This window comes from Bombus fervidus, chromosome 11, assembly GCF_041682495.2.
Source record: "Bombus fervidus isolate BK054 chromosome 11, iyBomFerv1, whole genome shotgun sequence".
NCBI classification, from domain to species: domain Eukaryota; kingdom Metazoa; phylum Arthropoda; class Insecta; order Hymenoptera; family Apidae; genus Bombus; species Bombus fervidus.
Window position 1 is genome coordinate 10,369,933 of NC_091527.1, and position 25,531 is coordinate 10,395,463.

A 25,531-nucleotide genomic window follows, 5' to 3' on the forward strand; every position below is an offset into this window, starting at 1 on the left:
TGCTTCTGTTATCCCCTATGGTCGTTTCAGTAGTATAGGTCGATGGCAAGAGCGAAGAGCCGTGCCTCTATCGCACTGCACGTCATCCTCCAAGTTATGATTCTCGCCGTGAGAGGCATCCGACGAACGAACCAGACGGAATTTCCGTTCGAAATGCCACGGATCTCTGCTTGTCGCAAATTTCTGACACGGAGATTCGAACTTGTCCTGCCCCGTTCTGCGGGATTACGCGTACAGCGGGTCGACGATGTCGACGAGCGAAACTCGGCTTTGTTTGTCGTTCGGTTACCGTTTTGTCCAATTACTCGATGGTTACCTCGCTTTTCCTACATTCCGCTGGATTTTGCGGTGTTACGTCAGAATTTGCCGGAATAATTGACGGATATAGGAGCGTCGACACGAATGGAGCAACGATAGTTGGTGTTTTTCATAGTTTGATTTTTCCAATTGCAGCAACCATTTTCTGTATTTTATGTAGAAGACAAGTACCTTAAGAAGAATTGGAATTTATTTCTTCTTGGCCTTTTTAGTTTCTTTGTTTTATTTAGAAGAGGAGTAGGTTTTTTATTTGAGGAGAATGAGAAGAGCGAAAAATTCATTATTATTATTATTTTGACAATACCGACGAGAAATTAATATTTGAGGACACAAATCTCAAATTATTTAAAAATTCAACTGTTAAATTTTTAAATCCTTCAATTTTAATCAACGTTCAATTATATAACTACACTTTCCCTTTCTCACTTTCCAAGTTCCTATCAGACATAAATGAAAATTTTCCCATCCAAAACTAAAAATCCGTCCCACTATCGTTCGACGATAAACTCGAAGCACAAAATAAAAAACTGAATGATTCAGTTGGAAAACTTGAAACTAAATCTCAAAGCCGAAACAAAAACAAAAATATTTGACGATCGTGGAAAAACAAACCACTCTCCAATGTAAACCAAAAACTTGTGGTTTGCCATATCCGAGATTTAAAAAGCGTCGCGTGAAACGAAAAATCTCGCGAAGCGTTCGTTCACTGTGTCGTAACAAATCTCCACGGTCGTTCCTGTCGCGTCGTTTCGAAGTTCCGAGCGGGTAGCTGCTACCGACAATCGTAAAAATTCGAACAAAGAGCCCTAATAAAGACGCGTGCGCGACGCGTATCGCCAGCGTCGTATAGATACAGCGGTGAATTACGCGCGTCGTACGCGCGCGGAATTATGCTCGCTCTTCCCGTGGCGAACGATCGTAGCCGGCTATCTTGGCGCAGAGCGGATTTACGACTCGTCAGAGCAACGCGGGAAAAACCAGGCCGTCCGCTCCGAAACGCTTCTGATCGTTAAACTGTCAACTGAAATTGCATCGTCCATAAGCGCGCGTATTCGCGCGAACGGCCCTAGCTAGTTCGCGAGAATCAGCGGTTAAATCGATCGAGTGGAAAATATTCTAATGTCGACGAGTAGCTACTAGGCGAATAATTCTTCGCGAATATGAAAGTAATTGGGTTTATCGATTTACAAGGAGCGTCGATGGTGAATTATTTCATGGAACAAAGATTAATTGTTGAACTAGCATTGTAGGAATGCGAAGGTATTGGATCTTAATGGGCGAACTGATCGACTGGAAAATGTTCTGGTGTCGATGAATAGGCGCTAGGTGAATTATTTCGTAGAAGAATTTCGATCATATTGGAGCGTCGATGCTCTCGCAATGGAATAACGCGGTGTAGCAGCATTCTGTGCGAGCAGAATAATTCTAAACACACGGTGACTTTTATAAATCATGAAACATTCGCAACATGGATACTTGGACATGTCGTTTAAAAATAATAAAATATATAAAAATGCAAAGCAACGATAAAACTGTATGGTTGCTACGTCTTGACGATATCACGCGTTATCTGAAGTGCATCAAATAAACGCAGGATACAGTACCGTTTATTACGCAATGACTGACTCTCCTTAAAATCGTCGCACCTCAAAAATCGTTCATCCAACGCAATACCATGAAAGACCTAGTGGACCAATGTAAACACGGGTACACCAACTCTGCTATATTAGTGCCACTAATCAGACAAGCTAACGATAACTCGATGGACCGATCGTTGCAAAGCACTTGAAACGGTAGGCCACCATAAATCTCGGATTCGATTACTCGCGCATCCATCATTCCGTTGGATCGTCAGAAGGGACACGTGGTTTTATCTGGATTGCGGTGCCCGAAAAACGTGGGTGTCGCGCGTATGGAAAACAAAATCAGCCGTGGACCGATAACGGTAACGACTGTAATAACGTGGCCAGTCTCGCAAATAGCGACGCGGGCCACGCTAACAATAAAGCGAAACAAGCGGCGCAGCGCGGCAGCGGCATGGCAATCGATGCGACCGATAATGATCGCTGGCCCGCGTTAGGCGTCGCAGCCGAAAGCGCGAAACTGTACACGCCAGATCGCTCGTTCGAGATAATCAGTGCACAATTTTCGTATCGACAACGTCCTCGTCCGATAATCACTGGCTGTGTGCTGGCTCGGTCGAAGGTACGGCCGAATATCGTGCACAGGAGCATTTCGTCGATCGTGTACATTCGATCATGGAATTCGAGTACCTGTGCAGTGCTGAAGGATTAATTGGAGGTCATTTCTCGTTTCTTTTCTTTCCTAACTGTTTCATGTCATGTATACGGGCTGACAGCCGCGTATGGCGGCTTTGGCTGCCAGTGATTATAACAGTGTACAGATGGCACAAAAATTATTACAAAATAAAACAGATATTTGCAGAAAGTTAAAAGAAAAAGTGGAGCCTCAATAATTCTCTATACTATATTACTTTCGTGCAAAATTTTAAATGGTTATTGGTATCTATTTTAAAGCTCTTTTTAAATTATATCGATTTCATCAATTTTATCCGTACTTAAACGAATCAAGAACTCCTTTCTTGCTTAAAGCGAGAATAGGCAAACATTTTTCTCGCGAAATCCTGTCAGATCTAATTCCTCTTCTATTCTTTCGAAGACCCACGATACAACGAACTCGTTCCAAGAACAAATCCTAAAGAAAATCGAAGGAAGAACTCTCTTAAACGCGCTCGACGTAGACAGAATTATATCGGAACAATGGAAACATCAGCTTTGCATTTGCAAAGAACGCGACGAAATCATTTGAACTAAATAAAAAATCAAAGACAAGAGGATCGAATCGTGAACGAGGCAAGGCACATCGACTGACGAAGAACAAATGAGATAAACTCCAAAGGAAAATTAAAATAAAAATAAGACGATAGGACATATGGAAGGAAAAAGAAGATAAAGTGATCAAGGAGAGGGAAATCATTGCTATAAACGTAGGAATGAGAGAGAAAGAGAAAGAGAGAGAGAGAGAGAAAGAGAGAGAGAGAGAAAGAAAGAACGAGCCATGGAGAAAGGTCGGAGAAAGCAAGAGGAAAAAGGTGATAAGGGTAGACAGGTTGATGTTGTACGATGGATGCAGCATTGACAGGACAAGAAGGGGCGAAGGGAAGATAGAGGGTTCTAAACAGCAACGGTAATTCGTTCACTGATGAAAGACTTGGCTTGGAACAATGACGTCTACATTCTGACCGCGTGTGCCCTGTCCGTGCAGATTCTCGACGCAGCGCACTTTTCATCGGATTTTCCTGGTGTGTTGAGATCGCGTTTACATGGATCCACCGATGAACACTCGTCGTGGCCTGGTTGGAAAATGAGAGGAAAATGTGAAGAGTAACTGTCCCTTTGTTTCAGCGTGCGCTATTTCTTTGTCGGACGATCTCGTTGGAAATGAATGAGCAGCATGTGCGTGTGGCGCTATCGGTTAAACGTTAAGAATGAGCTTGTTGCAAGACTCTATAGTTTTATTTTTCCCGCCGATTTTCTCGAGTATAGAACGATTCGCTTCTACATATCGATTTTCCTCGTTTAGAGCATCGAGAGCGATCGAATCGTCATTAAAAAGAAATTTCTATATTTTCCTGTTTGAACCGAAATTTAAAAGCGAAATTACCGAAATTTCACGAACATAAGTGTGGAAATAAGTAGGAGTTAATTATTGAATATTATAGCAATATTAATGTATGCGTTCTTCATAATGTACGATTTCGAACGAGATAGTAATTTCTAAATATTGTAATATTTTTCTCCAATGGTTATTCAAATTCATTCACTTCCTCGTGTGAATCCTAATACTTATGTACGCGCATGGATCAACTAAAAGAACGTATCTGCAAAGTTTTTATGCTTTTTTTCGTGATCTATTAACGGTAAGAATCTTCGGACAATGATCGTAGTGCGATCAAAATACTCATCGATGTATGGATCATACGTTACAACTTGTTAGTTTATACGTCAAATAAAGAGAAGAACGATTTACGATCTGTTGATTCGGTACGCGTGATTGGATCTATAATACGAAACACGTTGCGTGAAAACGATGCACGCGAATTCCACCGGTTGGAAAACGGTCGGCACCGACAAATATTTCTCGTTGAGATTAATGTTTTCCATTATCCGTCAAACGCGCCAGCTCGACAACTAACTTCCTTGCCAAGACTATGTTGTGATTTACAGGGCGGTTCATAGTACATTGCTTCGCGGGGACGATTCAGCGTTTCCACATTGCAATTCGAACCATTCAACACCGGCGTTGTGCGTTCGTTGCAGTATCGGAAAAGTGATATATGCTCCTCATTAGCAAGTTATCGCCTAGTTTCCTGTCGCTATTCATTGCTAGTTGTTTCAAATATCGACCAAACCCCCAGCTATTTCGACCACCAAGTCATCGTTTATTCTCTATTCGTTGATAAGATCATCGCGTCTATCCACGTACTCTTATAATCCAAAGAATTCACGTAACGATTGCAGAAAGAAATCTCTTTCGTATAACATAAAATAATTATGTGGTAGATGAGGAAGAAAAAGGTAAATGGAAAATGTAATTGAAGATACATCGATGAATACAGAAATAATAAAGTTTGAACGATAAGATTGTACGTCGTCAAAAATTAACTTCTGATCCGCCATAAGTATCCAACTTTAGAGAAATACGAAATATCGTGATGAAACTAGAGATAAAAGAAAATTCAATGTTGTCTTATGAAATGGCGAAAATCGTTAAGAATGGCCGTAAATCAATCGATATAATTCGGAGTAAGAGACGGTCAATATGTAAAAAGAACTAATGTCCATAGACTAGTTATCGATATTTGACCTTATCCACTTTAAAATACACGTCAGAGATATATTTTTCTCTGAAAATCAAATCTAGTAGATTCATGGACAAATTTGAAGTCCGTGCGTTTTAAAGATATAACTCGATTAAACCGCATTAAACCGAAGCCAGACTTGCCACGCAGAAAAGAAATTAAAAAATTCGGCTTAACATTCGAAAATTGTCGTCACTGACGCAACCTATGAGATCATCGTGTAGCGCGAGCGTGTTCCAGCGAATGCTCAAAGGGTCGGCGAACGAAGGAAGCTTTCTGCGAAATTACATTTTTTCCCGCGGTCTGATGCACGCGTATTTTCGGTGTATATCAAATATTCGCGAAGCACCTCTTTTGTGCGTGCGATTCCCCCTTGTCAAAATAGGCTCCTATAAATCCCCCGTGCACCGTCCGGGAAAAAGGTTGAAGCGCGGCGATCCATTTTATATTCTACGTCATACACGGTTCGCATTATTTGAATGTCAGCGAGATCCTCGCGCTTTTTTCTTTTATTATTTTCTTCTCTCTCTCTCTCTCTTTTTTTTAATGCATTTTTTCGCATTTCACTGTTTCCGTTGCTGATTCAACATCGCGTCGTCGCGATACGTTTGGAAATTATACGTATAACCGAATTTTTGTCGCAACGAAATTTCGTTCGCTTCGTAAATAGCATGATACGCGGTCCGTCGAGCGGTAAATTTCGTCGGAACGACAAATAGCAGGCGAAATATGGGTCGATGCATTTTCAGAGGTAATTTTGTTTCTTGGAAAACGCTGTTGTTGTAACGCATTCGTAAAACGAAAAATATTTCTAACAGTGAGTTACTGACTGTATCGTGTTTCTTGTGAATCATAGATTCGATATAATGAACCAAAAGCTTTGTTACCGATCAACGAATTTGAAACTTGTTGCGCGATAGAACGTTATTAGCAACGTTTCATTGATCACAAGTTACGAGTTGCTGGATCTGACAAATCTTCTTTTATCAATAGCAAGAATGCTAATAACTTTGATAATAAAACCAGTCGTATTCTATAAGCGAATGTTGCGAATGACAGGTGAGCTTATTATCGTTTGTTGATTATTACGGCACGATGATATCAACACAAAACTCAACCTGTCACAAGAATCGTGATTCTTCTCGTTCCATCGGAATCGAAGGACGAAAAATATTCTACGGCGAGTTGAAAGCACATTTTCTGTTGCGCACCTCTAACGAGCTTAACGAGCGCCTGTACTTTCGTATCTATATACTCATATACATACATACGTGCAGCAGTTGGAAAAAGAACGAGAACTGCCTTTGGCTTGGCCCACGGCGAGGCTGGCTTTTGCAGCACGTAATTAGACACGTCGTCCAGTTTACCTAGAGACATTAAACTCTGGGACTCGAGACGCGAGATAAAGAGGTCGCAGCCTTTTCAGCGTAACGCAGAGAGAACGGTCGTCCATTCGTTGGGACGAAGGTTCACCGGGACTAAATTGAACGATCCTCTGCCGGGCTGGTTCGTCGACCGAGTCTCGCCGTCCGGTACCGTTAAAACGGCGTAACGCATCCACGTCGCACAATTGTCGCGCGGAGTGCATGCGAAATGCGGATCGTCCTGGTTGGTTAGACCTTTCTGGTGCAACATCATCAGAGAGCGCGAGAGGAAGGGGGGAGGAGGGAGAAAGAGAGGAAGATAGGAATAGAGGGTGAGGTTGAACGACGAAGCTGAGTTAACGAGCTACACAACCGTTAGCCGGTTTAAGGCACGTCAGCTTGGCCTCGCTGGACAAACTTGTATAAGGCATCCTGAGAGAGTTGAAGAGCGGAGAGAAAGTTTTATTTCGCGACGAGGAATGGTTGGGTAAAATAAGTAGCCTGGAATGCTTGCGAAACGCGATGAATTGCTTTGAATGTCAGACGCGGGGGTAACTGGAAGAAGTAAAAAAAAAAGGGGGGGGTTTTAATTAATACGGCAGTTGCTTTCCAATATTGAGTAAAAAATTAATTAAAGAATTATTAAAATACAGATACGTGATTAAGGTACAACGATGTCAAATACATTAAGCATGTAGTTGATTGAAGAAGAAAATTATAATTACTTTGTGCAATTTTAACTTAAAGTCCCTCGTATTAAAAACAAAAAAACGAAGAAAAGGAAAAGACGTTAGTAGAATCTCTCGTACAAGAAGATTATAGCATTGTCATCACTAAAACGGCCCTACCATACATTTTATTTTCCAAAATTTCTTACAAAATATACTTTCTTTCGCTCTGAGAATTCACAAGAATGTAAAAGGTTCGTGTTAAATTCCAGTCGAACATCGAAATTCGGCTGATTCGAGATCGAAGCGAGAATAATGGGGATTTATGGGACATGCCTTGCTAGTTTTCAAAGTAAGAGCGGCTCGATTCTGTCGCGAAGATCTACGGGACAATCGGTAATTTAAAGAACAAGCTGCACGTGACGTGGCGCGTACCAGAGCATTACGGAGCGGAGCAGAGGGTTCGAAGAGAGAACTCCTGACCTAATCTCAGGATCGTTTACTTCTGCCAGGAACATTATGCAGATGATCCCCGGTACTCGGTCAAATAAGGGACATCTGTTACCGAGGCCACGTTTGGCACTCGTGCCTCGTCGGCAAGATTAAATCGTGAACCGAATATTTATGACGCTGTCGTATTTATTATCGTCGACGTAACGTGATTTCGCGAACTAAGGAACCGAGATGGGACCACGTATCCCTGCATCAAGCTTCCTTGGTTATGCTTCCTACAAATTGATGGCTGTTCAAAATTGAATGATTCGTACGTACGTCTTTTGGTAATTTGGATGCAGATAGACGAGGTACGTCGTATAGTGATAATCGACTCGACGGGAACTTGAATTTGAATTTGGGCAGGGGAATTATGTGTTAAATGGGTAATTAGTTTAGTTGAAAATTAACAGTATAGGCATTAGTAAAATTGTTTAAAGTGTTAGTAGAATTATATACAAAATGAGATTTTAGTACACGTGTATACTAATGTAGAATTTTGTATATTTATAAAATTATAAAATCTACGTAGAATATTTGTATATTTATACGTAGAAAATGTCGAATATGTAGAAGATGAAAATTTGAGATATTTTGATGTATCGATATTTTTGGAATATTTATTGTAATTATTGATGCAGGTTATTGACAAAAATAGAAGCTTTTAAATAAAATTGTTCTGGCAATATCGTCGCGTTGAATAATTAATTGTTTTAAGCGAACGTTTTAAAATGTGATATTTGCGAAACATTTTTATATAACGTCTGTGGATATTGTATATTATGAGAGTAAAAATCGCATACAAGAGCCTTGTATAAGAGAAAAAGTGTATTTCGAAAACAGGAATAACTTGATCCTTAACACAATGTTTCTTGGAAAATTTCTTGAAACGATTTTCCTTATAAACTCGAAAAAAAGTGATTTTATTGTAAAGCTCCTTCGATTTCTTTAGGGAACACGTTTCATACATGCAGGAAGACTTTCTGGATTTCTTCGATTCTACGAAAAGTCGTGTACCGAGCGTAATCGAAGACGGTTCTGCAAAGAAATATGCAAAGGAAATCTGCATTTTTCATTTATACCGTTTTGTGTCATCCTTGTTGGTGGTACATCGTAATAAATAAATATTACACCATTTCCTTACACGCGTCCGATCGCTGCACCAGTTTTCTTTAGAATAACCATTTTTCAATACATTTTATCTCGCGGCGTAACACCACGATTCTGAAAGCAATTTACGAGGCTATGAATTCAAACATGTGTAGTGAATGGGAAACTATATACATAGGTGACGCGGAGTCTTCACTGAAATATACTTGGCCGATGCGTTAGATATTTATGAAAAATGAAACATTATAAATAAAGCTTAATTTTCGTTGAAAGACAAGATAGTTCTTTATTGAGTAAATATTATCAATATATGAATTTTTTTCTTTTTTTTCCAGTACGGACATATTTTTTTTTCTCCTGGTAAAAAATACAATGGGATAAAAATGTTTTATTGTGAATTCCAAGACCAATCGTTCCATGTACTTTTTTAACGAATCTATACATCGAGTTAGAAAGTTACGACATGAAACTTTTTATCTCCTACATTTTTCTAATATTCGGTATTACACAGGATGGAAAGTACAATAAATTCTACTAAGCTGTCGAGTTATTGTGACGTTGGATACGAATAAATATAACTGTATCGATAAAGGAAGAGCGAAATGTGTGTCAGTAGAGTAGAAAAACGAGAAATATGAAAAAGGAATAGAAATTCAAATATAAAAGAATCATATCGCGTGTTTAAAAATATACGTATAAAATATCTAAAGTCAAATATTCGTTGCAACATTCTAATGTAAAACATATAAAACATCAAAAATACCTGCTATAGTTAACGCTTTAATTACAATTATTCCATTCGATGTAAACGGAAACCATCTAGGTAAATCGAATAAAACATCTCTCGGCTCCAAACTAATCTCTTATCCATATCATATTCCAGAATAGAATTAGTGAATAGAACTAGTAGAATAGAAAATTATAATTTCCCCGAACGAATACTATCCCATTCGATTGCCTTAACCAACCAACACACTTTCATCCACCTACAGCTCTGTTCTCGAAGAATCCTGAGTCACGATGGTCGCGAAGCTCAGCGAGTCCCTCCTTAGTAGCGGACGCATGCATCACCGCCATAATAAGCCGGTTTAAATCTACGGAGGCCGGGTCTCCGATGCAGAAAACGTTATGCAGATGATTCGAGGCGGCGCGCAGAGGAGACATGTGCCAGGAAGCCACGCCTGGCACTTGTGTCCCTTGTCTTCCGGGCGAGATTGAACCGTGAGCCGAATGTTTATGGGTCTGGCGTAATTACCGGCTAGGAGGTCGGCTAACGTGCCGCTGGCATCAACGTCGACAGCCAGAGGAGGTGGAGAAGCCAGCCGTGGTTATTGTTCATAAGCTCAGGCGCCATGTGTTCGAGGAATTTATGCGCTGGCTGAACTGCACCGAGAGAATATCCTCGTCGTCTCTCGTGTCTCGAGCACACCATCGTCGCGAAGAGTGTGCCGCTCGGTTTCTATCTGTGTTCGTGCACGTTTGTCCGACTAAGCGAGTGCACGCCACAGTTCTGTCTCTCTGTCTTCGCCCGCACTGGATTTGTCACCGTGCACCGATAATGTTCACCGAGGTCGTGTTTACTTCTCCGGTTAACGCTCGATCCACCCTCCACTACGTAGTAACCTCCACTCTCCTTGACCCCCGCGATGAATCATGATGTCGCGTTGGATCAAGATACCCCGACCTGCTTTGTTCCCGTGTCCCTTCTCAACGGATTGCTCGGCTTTCCGGTCCTCGTTCTTGCTACGTTAACCGTGTCCCTCGGTCACGTTGCTTCATTTTTTGGCAGGTCTGCCATGGATGATTTAGGATCGGGTCCTTTTTGTCAAGTAACTTGGATATAGTTTAAGGTTGTGTTGGTGTTTGATACGACGGTAGTGGATGGTAAACATCGGGAAGTATTTGGTCGAGGATGATCTTCGTGTAATAAAGGTCTCTCTCAAGATTTTGCGACTTTTAATTTGTACTCTTTGTGTTCTTTGAATTAGTAGACAATAAATATGTTAGGAGGGTACAGATCATAGTATTAAATTGAATTTTTGATAGGCTGTTGAATTTTGAATTTATGAATTGCCTTGGTATCAGGTATTTATTGGTTGATATAAAATACAAAGAACGTGATCCATTGACGTATAAAGTAGCTTACAAATATTAGAGGCATCCATGGATAGCATATTTTCTTAAAACACAACGAGTCTCCCGAATATTCTTTGAAATTAACGAATATAATTTATCAACCAACTTTTGGCGATGATGTATTTCTTGACAATTTCAACTACAATTAACGTAGAATACTTGAAATGCTTGTAAATCCAATTGCGAGTTGAAGCTCAATCTTAATATGCCCTGCGAATTATTTAAGAGTAATGCAGGACACGTTTGCATGAGAATCAACGTAAAGTTGCTTGCATAAATGAGATTCAATTTCAACATCTGTTTCTCAAGCGTGTCACGGAGCAGTCGCGTTCGATTCGTTGGTAGAGTGAAAGTATCTTTCCGCATCTTGTATTTCCAGCATGTCGAAAAGTAGGAGTGAACGAACGAACGAACGAACCACCGGCACAAATAAAACCGGTAATTATGAAAGTTTAAATATTCATAGCTTTGTGAGAAACGAAAAACGCGAGACGGAGTCGGCATAAAGTTTGAAACGTGCTCGCACCAATCACCAAACTTTCCACAAACCCCGGAGCATTATTTATCAAGGAAATTCGAGAACCATGAAACGCCAAGGCCGAAAATTAACGCTGAGCCCCTTGTTTTCAGCATAATTTGTTTCCGTCGCATAGAAGTCAAACTTTTTCGCGGACGAGAAGTTCCGGAGATGGAGGCGTTTAATTAAAACGTGCTCTTTTTCGATAGCGACGACAACCTTAATGTTTTCACAAACGTCGAAACGAATTCGAATTAGAGAGCACGATAAACGCGTGGTAGTGTAATTTAAAATTTAAAAAGAATCTTTAGTCTATACGTTTTTCATTTCTAGATGGCAAAATTGTTTTATTTTACTGAATTTCTTGTTCCATTATGTCGATAATAAAATTTATTCTAAAGGAATATATTCGCTTCTTTGGTTCGTATGAAAAGATTTTTTAACGAGATTTGCAAAAACAGTAGTTTTTAGATTAGTACTTATTTTTATTTCGATATATATGTATATTAATATTAATATATTGCTTACATCATGGTAGTCCTGAACCATGTGACAGTTTACAGGAAAACAGCTTCGTGTTTGAAGTAACAGAAGGTTCTTCCTAGCATGATCGTTTGTCTTGTCACTTTCAAATGTGTGAAAAGAATCTAAAGAACACAGATGGAAGGACATTTTTAAGAGAAAAGGAAAACATTTTTTCCAAAGTATAATTTATCATACCTGATGAAAATAGTGTCTGTGAAGAAAACGAAAGTATTACGATCTTTATATTATTATCAAGAAGGAAAAGAATTGATGGAGAATTTCATTCTTCCTCTGTCAAAAGACGTTGAACGATGAAAACAATTGAAAATACTGTTCGTGTTCTCACAGAAAATTAGTAGAGAATATTTATAAATTACAATTCACTTTTCCAATTTTTCGTTTAAATTTACGAACGCAACACAACACAATAGTCAATACAATATCAGTTTCTTAAAACGTAACTCAGGAAACCATTTTCCTCGTCTAATATTCTAGAACTCTCTTAGAATCGAGTACGAATCAGCATTTTACTCGAAGGGTACCTAATTATCCTGTAAATGGAACCAACAAGGAAAAGAATGGTAATTAGCTCGATGCGATGCTTGTTCCACTTTTTAATGCCTCACTTTTCCTTTCGTTCCTGCTCTCGTTCCGCGAGTTATATCAACACGGGGCTCAAGCTCCATCGACGTGTCGGCTCTTGTCCTGGAGAGCACTCGTTGCGAAGTCGACGTAAAATACGGAGATAAAGCAACAACGACGCGGCTGTTGCGCGACACATGGATGAGCTAACGCATATCCGCGCAATTATTAACGTTTACATTATGTTGAATGATCCTTCTGTCGCGTGGGAGTATCATGAATTTCCTAAGTAAGCGCGATCGATTTCCATTATGGATGATTTGACTGAATGGAACGCTCCTTGGAAACCTTGATAGGTAATAACTTTTATCTTCGAAACTTAGATTATTGATTTCTCGTCTAATAAATAACGTGAAAGGATAAACGAATTGTCAAGATGTAAAGTATCAACTTAGTAATAAAATGATACAAATTTGTAGTAGTTTTACATGCTGGCTATACTTCAAGTATCAAGTATTATATCTACATATTTTTATTTTAACATCTAATTTTCTCAATTTCTCATATTCTTCGCGAATCTTTCAAAATTCTTATCACAATATCTGTCCTTTTCAAAATCTTCTTTAAACTCAGCCTGTCTACGACGCTTGCATCGTTTTCGCTAACTACAGACGGTACAGCATTATACCTCTTACCTTTTTTATGCCAAAATCTAACCTTCCGAATCTCTCACGAGTCATCTTTCGCCCACTTCACGAGTCTTTCAAACCTCCTACCGCAATGTCCCTTCTTTAAAACTCTCCTTAAACCCCCCGTCGCACAGAAACCTCTAGCACGTTCAACCCCTGAAACAATCGTCCATACTCACCGAGCCGGAATTCGCCGGGCAATCTCCGTCTGCAAAAATTAATTACACCCGATGAGATCAGATTCAGAAGGCAGCCACGTGTCCTCTGGTTCGAACGTAATTCCGTTGCACGGCCGCTGGATCTGGACCCCGGCTAACCAGACCGGACGCCAGAAAGAGGAGGGTGAAACAGCCGAGACGAGGAGAGGGATCTCCTAATCGGTATGAGAGTTTCCACCAGCCGACTCTCAATTCGTACCCGAAGCAATTCAACGAGAGCCCGCGGGAGCAACGGACTAACGCACCATGGAGGAACGAAGCGAGATAGCCGAGAATGGCGGAGATCGGAGAAGGAGAAACAGGGGAACTCGAGCGAACGACTCGAAGACAATGCAATTATTCGCAATTACCGCGTCCGTCCGCGGTTCGCGGAATTATCCCATTCTGTTTCCATTACTGGTACCGTCATTCCTGCCTATCCAACCCCCTTGCACGTAAATTCGTGTACAGGGGTGCGCGTCGATGTAAGATGACGCGTCGCGTCCTCGAAGCATCGAAGAAACGATGAAATTCGTATACACGGTGAATCGAGAGGAAATGTGAATATAATTTTGGGGTTTAGGATGCTGCAATAGTTCTTGGGGAAGCATGGAACAAGTGGATGGTTTGCTGGTAGTAGAGTAGGTTGGTGTAGCTATGGATCATTCTGTTTTGTTCGTTACAGAAAGGAAATTTTAGATGCGATATCGTTTTGTATGAAGTAGGTAGGAAAACTAAGTTTATCAATAGGGTATATAATAAAAACAAAGTTCATGAAATTAATGACAATGTTAAAAAATACAAGAAAGCATTGCGGACGGTTTGATATCTTTTGTTATACATGTAACTACATTCTTCTCGCTGGTCGTGATACTCGTTTATTTTTCCATCATCCAGCACCACTGGCAAAATATGTATCGTTTCGCATCTCGCTTTACACACACGGATACGAGTACACACAAGGATACACGCTCGATTACCTTGCTACCGAGGCGCAGACGCTGCTATGATTAGACATCACATATATTTCATGTGAAAAGGTGAGAAAAGAGTTTCGAGAATTTATGATTTCACGCCGTGGCCAGTGTTTAAGAATTCAGTATTATAATAACGAACAATTGCTTTCCGTAACGCAAGTGCAATTTATTATTTATTGCTATTTATACTTGAAAATCTTATAGATAAATTTTATATTATAGAATTACCGAATCGCATAAAGAATTTCACTTGTAGAATTTATTCTCATTTGTGAACAATATTCTACTGAATTCGATATATCCTCAATTTCAAAACTTCAACTTTCATCGATCCAAGACTCGATGAATTTTTTTCATTCAAGAAATTAAATTGGACAGATTCGTCGTACACGCGAAAGATTACGAGACGTTGGTCCGATCGGATCAAGGATAGCATTAGACAAAATTCTTCGTCCCCGCGTCTTCGACTATACATAAACCGAATCACGTTGATCGCTAAAAACGAAGGGAAGCGAAGGGATTCGATTACAAAGCCTTCGAGATCTCTTTTCTTTCCTTTTCATCCTCGTCGTTGGCGCGGCTCGGCTCGTTAAAGATTAACGTCGTCGGCCTGGAATCGCGTTCGTGGTTCCAAGAGCCGGAACAGGGGACAGCTAATGTAACAAAGGAAATCCGGGCGACGAGGGATGAAACTTAATTATGCGACTCTCTTTAGAACAGCAGTCATCCTATGGTTCGGTTTTTCGCCACCACGGAACCACTCGTACTGCGTTTATCGGAAAAACGTTCTGCAACTTGATAGTAATAATAAATCATGGAAATTCTGTTTTACAAAAATTCTCGCAAGAAAATCCTATAAATGAAACGTGTTTTTCACACCATCCCATCGCGGCTCGAAATCAGCGAATAATTTCACCAAAGAACTCGGAACAAATTGCTCCCACAATCACGCCCACCGTTTCTCCTTTCATTTACCAAACAGTACAACGCTTACACCCAAGGAATCTTTATCCCCCCAACATTCATCCTGCTCGCTATTTCTTCTTTCTACTCTCGGCCGCCAATTACCTCTTTTTTCCTCTCGCCTTTCCTCCTTGTCTCGTCGTTATTTCTCCAACGACGTCTTCGACGTGTACGCATTTCTCCCTCTTTATCTTAGCCTGCCTCTTTACGGTCGTATAAATTTTCTCGATAGCCATTCTCCTTCTCCTGTTCCTTCGTTAATTTCGCCACAATCTACCATCGTTTCCGGCGTTCGTTGGACGTTGTCAACGACACGACGACACGCGTGTTAGCGTACGAACCGTAGAGTACAAGGACGCAATCTTGATCATGGAGTCTTTCTTCTGTTTCACGGGCAGACCGTATCTGGAAACGCCCCGTAATTTTCCACTTTAAGAGAAAACTTACGCTTTTTTTAGACACTGTTTTATCGATGTCGTTATCCGTGGCCGATTATGTGTCTCGAAATGGAACTATAGGGCTGTCGTATACAAGTGGCATTGACAAAGGAAGATTTAAAGGATAAGTAACACGAAGAAACGCGCCAATTTTAGAAAATGAAATTATTGTAATTGATAGGAGCAACGAACGAACGTAATAGTTCAAAATAGATAATCATTGGCAATGTGGTAAGAAATGTCTAGCATAGAAATTACTGGCACCTTTGGTACGCGAGAGTGTCGATTAAAAATTTTTAGAATTTCGGAGAACGTTAATGTCTTTAAATTTTTTATTTATTATGCGCGCAAATTTGTAACAGATTGTTAAAGTCCTGCACCGACGGACTAAATACAAATAATTCCACGGTTATTAAAAGCAATCGTGAATCATGTCTATAGTAATATAATTTTAAGAATATCACAGAGATCAAGGTAAGAGATTGGAACCAGGTATTAGAAACGTTAAATCACGGGAGTAACGCTGCAAGATTTAAAGTAGGTATTAGGAACAGGAGATCGCAGGAGAACCAAGGCGGGAAATTCAAATTAGGTATTAGAAACGTTAAATTGTAGAATCCAAAATGGAAAGTTTAAACCGGGTATCAAGAACGTTATTAAGTCCTAGAAATGAATTTTCTTGATTTACTTTAACTATTATGTTTAGCTTAGAGCGTAATCGACGATTACATGAATCATAATACGAGTCTACCTAATTTCGCCATGTTGAACAATTTTCAATGCTGAACACAACTGAAGAATCTTCGATGAAATAATCGGTTATTAAGTAACGCATATATATATATATATATATATATATATAAAATAAATATAAAATAATACAAATGTATGTTGTTTTCACAGTTACAGTAGAATAATGGTAAATTGCACAGCACACAGAAAAGAGCATCTTTCATATCGCTTAAAATTTCAATCTCGTGTAAAGAAATCGACGTTCCAAGCCAACTGATTAAAAGCTTGTATAGAATTTACTAAAAACCGTGTTCCAACGTTTAAGTTCGCCTTTTACGATCTTGCAACGAGGCCGCGTTATCGTTTTCAAAAGTGGAAGCATCGTTAACGATCAAAAGGAGAGCAGAAAGGTAAAAAGAGCTACACGAAGATTGTCTCGAAAGCTATCCGGCCACGGATCGATACTTGACCGTCGCGTCGTTCAATCACGGCGACTTCTCGAACGATGAACGAGCGAACCGAGGGGGATATAATCGGTCGAGCTGCACGAATTAAACGGATTTTATCGGCGCGCCATTGCCGCGGTCGAGTCTTAAATTAAACTCGCTCTGTACTCCGCCATGCATCGACGCTACAAACGAGCCGCGATTATCGCCGATCGACTGGATTACGTATTTGATGAAGCAAAAGGAGGAAGGTAATCGAACGGAATGCTTTCGGCACTAGAGATCGCCCGGAGGGAATCAAAATGCCAGGGAAATAATGATAAACGTCAAACGCGTAGCGAACGGCTATCTTCTTTCTTAATGAACCTGACATTAGCTTGTAATTACGTTTCGATTACTTCACGGTGCTTTCCTACGAATTGGTAGATATTGCTCTTTTGTGAAAACGAGACGATTTTATGTTGAATTTTTTAAAATATTAAAGTAGTTTGAAGAGCATAAAGAGGTATTTATTTGTAACAGGTACGTTGTTTCAATAGCTGTAAATTAAGCTGCGCGATAATTATTTAAGTGGAACAATGTTTTATCTCTTGCCAGTAGAATAAGTAAGTAGTTGGTCAGCCACTGCACGATACAACGTGATAGATACGTCTACCTGTTTTATATCTATTTATCTATTGTCACTTGCGAACAAAACTCAGATACTATTTTAACTATCGTTTAATTTTTCAAATTTGGCTTTATTAAAATCAAAGAAGATAATTACATATTATTTTTCTGGCAAAGAAAATGTACAAATACGTGTATATTGGCAATAAGGTTTACTGTTTGTGAAAGCATTTCGTAAACTCAGAAGTATTTATTCGTGGTAAGTTTATTGTATCTTTTGAAACTATTGAAACTTGAATTCGACATTTATATCGATATTTTTCATTCATGAAGTTAATGTATATTAATTTCTTTAATATCCAATACTATTTTCTTTAGTGATAACAAACAGCAAGTGATTTTAATAATTTATAGATATTTTCGATCATAATTAAAAAAAGTTTGTTGTTTGCTCTCCTTTTATCTTACCTTACTCCATTTTTTATAGAAAGTAGGGCAAACTCTTTTCTCAAGCCCGCGCAAGAAACGTGGCCGTTTCTTCGCTTTGTGTGGCACGGTTTTGTCTTCTTTAACGCCGCCGTATCTCGTTATTCCTGCTACAATTCGCGACCTCCGAAACAAAACAGTCAGCCAGAAAAAAGCGCCTCGTATTTTGTTACTGTCGCTATACTTCTACCCCTTTCAACCAAGACAGTGCACTGATCGCTGCTACAAAAAATGTCATCCCGTTGTAATCAAGATACGAAGACACGAAGAAAGACGATATAGCGAAAGAATGATTACGACTCTTTTATTTTGTGACAAATTACCTGTTGAATGTATCGTCGTCTAACGTGTAGAAATTCTAAGATTTAAAATTTTAATTTTAGAATATTCGGAAATATTACACGATTTAAATAGAATTCAGTGTTGGTAATGTAAAACTGAAGATGAAATTTAAAATTCAAAATTTATAATTCACAATTTGTAGCGTTAAAAATATATAGCTCGGAATGGAAGTTTAATGAAATTCAACTTTCAATAACAAGCTATCGAACTGTAGATATTCGTTTGAACTATTTCACTTCGTTCTATGTACTTTAATAAAAATTCTCCGAGTCAGAAATTGAGGATAGATATTGCTATTCTTTAACGAAGGAAGTTTTAAATGAGTCGAACGTCGAATCGACTTCAAAGGTCCATATACTTTAGCGAGTTCAAACATTACGAAGTTCAAAGTTCTAATTCGCACGGAGTTCGTTAGTTTACCAAGTTCTGGCGAGTCCTTTAACGGATCCTAACTTGTTCACTTTGACGTACCAATTTGTTGTAATCGCAACGCTAACCATCGTGTCTAGACCCAACGTTTCCTTTCCAAGATCTTCTTCCTGCGATATTCTAAAACTGCCTTTTCTTCTTAAAATTTCGTATTACGAATTTTCATTATTCTATCCAGGAAATAACGGAAAGATATATAGAATAAACAGAACAAAAATTATATAAAACAATTTCAACATCGAATACAAGATTACGATTATTATATTAGGTTGTTCGAAAAGTGTCTTTCTTTCGCAAACGTGTTTCTTACAACAGTGCACCTTCATACAAATGTGAAATCAAGTCTGTGAAATGTCGCGGTGTTTATCTGAATAGAACAAAATGGATCGTACGTAATAATACCTAATAATTCTAAACAGTGAAACACAATATAAAATAAAATAAGACTAATCCACGTCTCAAAAAATAGAAACACCGCATCCGAAAATTGTAACACTAAACTCAAAAACCATGTATATATTTATGGCGGCACACGATAACAAATACCGTCACTCGACACTAACTAGCACCGGACGACGATAGCGCAGTGGTTAGCGCCTTTGGTTACGAACGTTCGGGACCCGGGTTCAAATCCCGACGTTCGTAGTCCGATATTTTCTTCTGCGATACAATAATTTGAAGAAAATGCAGCAGTACCCCAGCAGCGAGATCTACAATCAGCAACTACATACAACTATCACGGCCTTTATTCACCTCATATTCAACGACTAATTCTAAAATATATCTTTCGTACAAGAAGTGTATATATATGAACATACTTGTTTGAAATTCAATTACTCGCAAGAAACGTAAGAAGTTTTCATGCTCGCGACATTTTATACAAATAAATAAAAATCATTTAACAAAACTTTCTTTGTTCACTGTAAGCAATGTTATCTTGTCAATTTAAAATAGCAATTAAAGAGAAGAAAAAACGAATCGATATAGGTCGTCGTTTAACGATACAATACATGAACGTAGGAAGCAAACATTTCACAATGATCCTTCATAAGCGGGTAAAGTTGAAGCGCAAAAAGTGTCTCATCGTAACGAAGAGGAAAAGAATCTTCTTCGTTAAGAGTCTGCGCTATAACTACGTGATCCCGTTGACTCCATTAATAATTAACCATTCGATCGCAAAGAGCCCTGCCTTAGCTTCCGCGACAGTTTTTCTTCGCTTGCTTCTCTTCTTCGGCAGCTCGCAACCGTCGACATTCGCCGACATTCGCGACAGCGGATAGAGTCACTCGGAGACGGAGATGTGACTCGAAAGAAAACTCGAAATCCTTTGCCAACGTTGAAACCTTCCGTAGAACGTGCGAGCCTGATACCTTCCACGCAAGATGAACGTGTGGTTGCACGTTACGAATGTCGAATCAACTTTTCCTGCGCTTTAATAAAGCTGGATACCACACGATTTCTTACTGCTACTACTTACTAGTTACTAAAGAGAAATCGGCTGCGTAACGATGCTTTGTTACTTTGTAGATGTTATAGGACTAAGATAAAGTACGCTTTCAAAGCAAATGCTGTGACAATGAATAGAGGTGAATGTTAGAAACATCAAGTTTTATGATATTGACGCTACATATGTGGAAAAGTCGATATAAGTATGATAACAGTACATAAGTGGAGTTTGCGAACAGATAATCAGATACAGGTATTTTTGAGATTGCAGGTTTGATTTTAAAGTGTTTATCCTTGTTTAGGTATTTAATGATTTATGTAGGATATACGTTTTTAAGTAGAATAGAAATTGTTGGTGAAAGATTTTCCTATCTTCGTTCATCTAAGAATTTTGAATTTTCTAAAAGTTAAGGAAACTTACATCTTGATTAATTTGAACTAAAATTGAAGATTTTCATGAAATGTAATGTATAATATATCTAAGGAGACACTTGATTCCTAGCTTCTAGAAACGTCATCATCAATGCCAAAAATTCACAAAAATAATGTACCTTGTACGACAATGATAATATATTATACGAAAGGATAAAACGAAAAGAGTGATCGATATGGAACCTCTCGTATACAAGAATATATTCTCCTTAATCTATAACATTCAAATGCGACTATTGCTTCCGCTTCCATTATTTTTCATCTTCTACGACGAATACCCATACATTATCCATAAATTTTCATCGAACGAGCTACTCGATTCCCTAATACGCTCAATGTCCCTCCGAGAAAACTCGAACAATACCTCACTCTGAACTGCACACTGTAGTCTGAAATCGCACGGATTCGATGCTCTGCGATTTATCGTAGCGTCGAGATCGTCGTTGGAATACTGATGAGCTTGCGGCGGCAAGATCCTGTACCAGGAAGATGCACACCAACAGAATTCTCGAAAATCCTCGTCTAACCATCCCGTCCATATAAACACATTCTCTGACCTGACCTCCACTCTCTACGAGTTTAAAGCTGATTACTCTGGCTATACGCTAAAGCTGTGAAAATAAACCTGTAGATTGTCTCATAAGTTCTGTCGACTTTTCATTTTTCAATTTTTATTAGATGTAAATTTCGAAAAGATTGACAGAATATTATTAATCGTCCGAATGGCGCCAGATTACGAAGGATTGAACTCGTAGCAAGGAAAAGGTTGTTTATGTAAATTCATATTCTTGCGAGTGATATTAAAGAAATGGAACCTAAGCAAATATTTTCTATGTTTGCTTACCTTCTGCTGAGGCTGACTGATAGAGAAACGAGCGAATGAATTTTGTAATAGAAAAATATATTAAAATAAGTACAGGTATAGTATGCTGATCCAGATCCTCACTCTTTCAGTGTTGCAATACAATAGGAAGATAAGGAGCACGTTCATATATTTATAGCAAAGGACATTACCAAAAAGTTAACCTTGATATGTAGCTCTAGCTGAAGGCTACAAGAAACAGCAACAGAAATCTACTTATAGCTCTTTTGTTTCTAGATCTTGTAACCCGAAACAAAATTTATATTCAAGAGCATAATAATATGGACCTCTCTTTATTTTGAATTTTCTTCACTAAATTCTATTTTCTTCGTAACAGCGGTCTCTAGATCACGGATATACAAAAGTAAATGTGTAGAGTTTTTCTTGAAGTAATTACTTCAACACCTTCCAATTTTCTTTAAGTCTTGTGCGTTGCGGTGCTGTTTTCGCGAAACTTGTTCTGTATTTTCGCTTTGACGAGCAGGATCGATCGTTTCAAATTCGTCGCGCTAATTCGACGTTTAATGAAACCTGCGTCTACTTTCGGAATCAATCAACTTTGGTAGCGGTCATCAGAGGCGTAGTGAGAATTAACGCGGTTCGGAATTACAGAGGAATTAAATGAAGATTAATTTTCGTTTGAGCGTTGCGTGGATGCGACTTCCTGTATGATCGTGGGGGCTGTTTTAAAGTTATAATTGACGTGGTTCCATGAAAATTTTGATGAATACTTTCGTTTGATGTTATGAATGCAGTATGTCCGACTAAACATGGTTCTATTCTACTTGAATTCACTGCCCTATCAACCTCCCCATGAAAATAAAAGGAAAATTAATGTTTACGTGTATTCTTTGATAAATTTGACGTCATACGTCTCGACTAATTGCTATTTAATTTAATTTGTCCTTCGTCTGTATAGCCAAAAGTTTCCATCAATGTAAAAAATGAAATGAATATTGAATCATACAATTTTCGTTATTTTTGCAACTTGCCGAGGAAAATAACAAGAGAATGAAAATACACATATTCTTGTAGCATTTCTTCCTACGCTCTCATCTACTGCAATAAAACTGAAACTTCCTCTCACCTCTTGCAACGAAACGAAAATTACAGAACAATACGCCACGTAACAAGTTGCATCGTTCTCGATCTGTACTTAACCATTCCGCCGGCATCGTCGTTTCTCCCTTAACATTCGCGAAATTACAAAGTTACCTCAGAGCTTGAAGTAGGCGAGAGAAAAGAGAACAGACTCGTGGAAAGACTTCACTGGAGGGCAAAAGGAATTCTATATTCCATGTAGCCGCATTATTTACGTGCATTGTTCTTTTTTTTTTTTATTATTATTCTTTATACTCCTTCATTATTCTTGTAAAAGCGATGAAACGAAAAACGTGTATGTGAGAAAGAAAGAGAATGAAATAACGAACATACGCTTTTATTAGAATTTTTATTACACCGCGCGATAAATTCTTGTTGGTTGAAGCTCAAATATGCAGCTTTCGTGCTGAAGAACTGTCACAATTCGAAGAATTTCAATTTTCTTGCTGTGACAATAATGAATGCAAGCGTATGTTATGGTCATGCGTGTGTTAGGCGTTTCCTCGGCGAAACTTGCAAATATTAATACATAGTTTACTACGAGTTATGTGTCGAACTTTAAAGTATTTAAAAGTCCCTTTATTCAGAAAAAATAATTCATCTTTATGATATTCAAATGTTTGAAGTCGAATGAAAAATGTTTATAAAATGATACAACAATTCTATCGATCGAATTGATTTTGAATTATACGTGCCTATCTTTTAAATGTAATTTGCACTCGAAGACAAACTAGAATTTAAATTTTGAAGGTTGCGAATGAAATAATATCTTCCCGTATGCTAATTTTATAAACTCGAACCGTGATAAAAATTGTCATGGGGAAACACCATACTGTAATATATGTATGAGAAACCATTAAAACAGTGAGAAGGGAAAGAAGCTGTATGATATCAGGAACGATAACAATGTTGAATATTTAATTTCATGGTAATCGCTTGAAAAGCGCTTGGTGTTTCAAAGCTGCGGAGGAAAGTATGCTTGAATCATAAGATGTTTTCATTAATTGTCAAAGCTAGTGTGAAAAGAATGCCTCGTTCTTCGTTTCGCACTCTGTTAGGCAAAGAACCACTTTGAACTATGGAATTAAATGTTATTCCGAAGGTCCCTTTACATTTGAAGCATCGCATCTTCCACTTTAGTTAGCATTGCCGAGACCAGCAGCAGCAATACCATCTATAAATTATAACAGTATATACAATATCAGCATAATTTAAATAATGTTCTCTAGATATATAAAATATATCATATAAAAACATTATGTATAATATTTAACAAATAATTTGTATGGAAATAAATGATATGATACTCTTTTGATATTTTGGGATAAGTCATTAATTGTAAAGGAGAACAAATTTAACAAAATTAATTATTTCCAATGTTGAACTTATTAAATATTCGATACATAAATAATTCCGTCGTACAACAATTACGTAATTACACAAGTATACCACTCGTCTAACCTTGAAGAAGATATTGCATTAAAAGTCCCTTCGGAGTGTTTAAAATAACGAAATTGTAATATTCATACAAAATAAAATAGAGAGAGCAAACTTAGATGCGTTCGTATATTATATATAAATTCGATAACAAATTAATAATTTCAGCTATTTATTTCTCGTTGCAGCAACAACAGCAGCAAGCGCAACAGCAATCCCAGCAACAGCAGCAGCAGCAACCGCAGCAACAGCATCAGCAGCAACAGACACAAGCTAATTCGCCAGGAGGCGGAAATGTGAGGAAAGGCAGCCCGTCGCCGGGAAATTCGGCGTCCCCTGGCACTGCGACGGCGTCCAACAAGACGCAAACCGAGTCAAAACCGGTCGAATGCAATTTGTGCCATCGGAAATTCAAAAATATACCGGCACTCAATGGTCATATGAGACTCCATGGTGGTTATTTCAAGAAGGTAAGCAAGTTACGCTTTTCACTATTCTCAAGTGTTTTCTTTCGTGTTATTACGTATATAGTATATTATCACAGTATTATATATAGTATTATAGGAATATTTTCAAAGAAAGGACAATATTTTATTCTAATAAGATTGAAATATTATGATAAAGTATTAATAACGCAGATTTTCTTGGCAATGCTCCTTTTCTGCGTTTCTATTTGCCGTATCTAGATTTCTGAATCGTTATAAATTGCATAAAAGTAATCATATAAATAAGAAACATAACAATAATTAGTACGATAGTGTAAATGATAAGATACAATAATCTTCGACAAGGTTACAGTGAAGAATTTTACAAAAGTTGCGAACGCTGTAATTTAATAGCTGCAGCTAATAATCTTGCAAGAGTCATCCGAGGAATCATCATAAAAATTTGCAATATTTTATATCAGAACATAAGAATAGCGAGATAAAGTAATTGAGAGGAACGAGTCGTTAATTCTAGTCTCGCGTTTGTTCCGCTTGCTTCATCAATTCTCCTCGAGACGGTCTCGAGATGAAAATTATACGGAATCCGGGCTTTGCTTACCTCTTCCACGAACCGCGTTTCATCCCGCGGGGGCAGAATTGAATTTTCAAGAAGAATTTCATGAAGTTTACCAAAGGCTACGGCAACCTGCAAGGTTCAGCGACATTACCATATGAATTCGCAATCCCAGAAACTCGCACGGAGAGCTTCGTGTAATCAGTTGGTGATTTCATGAAAATCTCGACGACCGAAACGCAATCAACCGGTGATTTTATGAAAATTTCGACCGGTTACGTTCTACAACGCTCCTTTCTTCGTGATACATGAGACGATAATCACTGAAAAGGAAAAAACAAGAAGTCTTCTTT

At 38.5% G+C, this 25,531-nt stretch overlaps 1 protein-coding gene across 6 annotated transcripts in view; it reads left to right on the top strand.

Moving 5' to 3' along the window:
- The window catches only part of LOC139992028 (uncharacterized), a 513,816-nt gene that overhangs the window by 444,736 nt on the left and 43,549 nt on the right, over nucleotides 1–25,531 (top strand). For all 6 annotated transcript variants that reach the window (XM_072012473.1, XM_074111956.1, XM_074111957.1 and 3 more), the window contains one exon: nucleotides 24,368–24,649. In XM_072012473.1, the coding sequence (XP_071868574.1) occupies nucleotides 24,368–24,649 (282 nt within the window). The remainder of the gene's footprint in view (nucleotides 1–24,367; nucleotides 24,650–25,531) is intronic.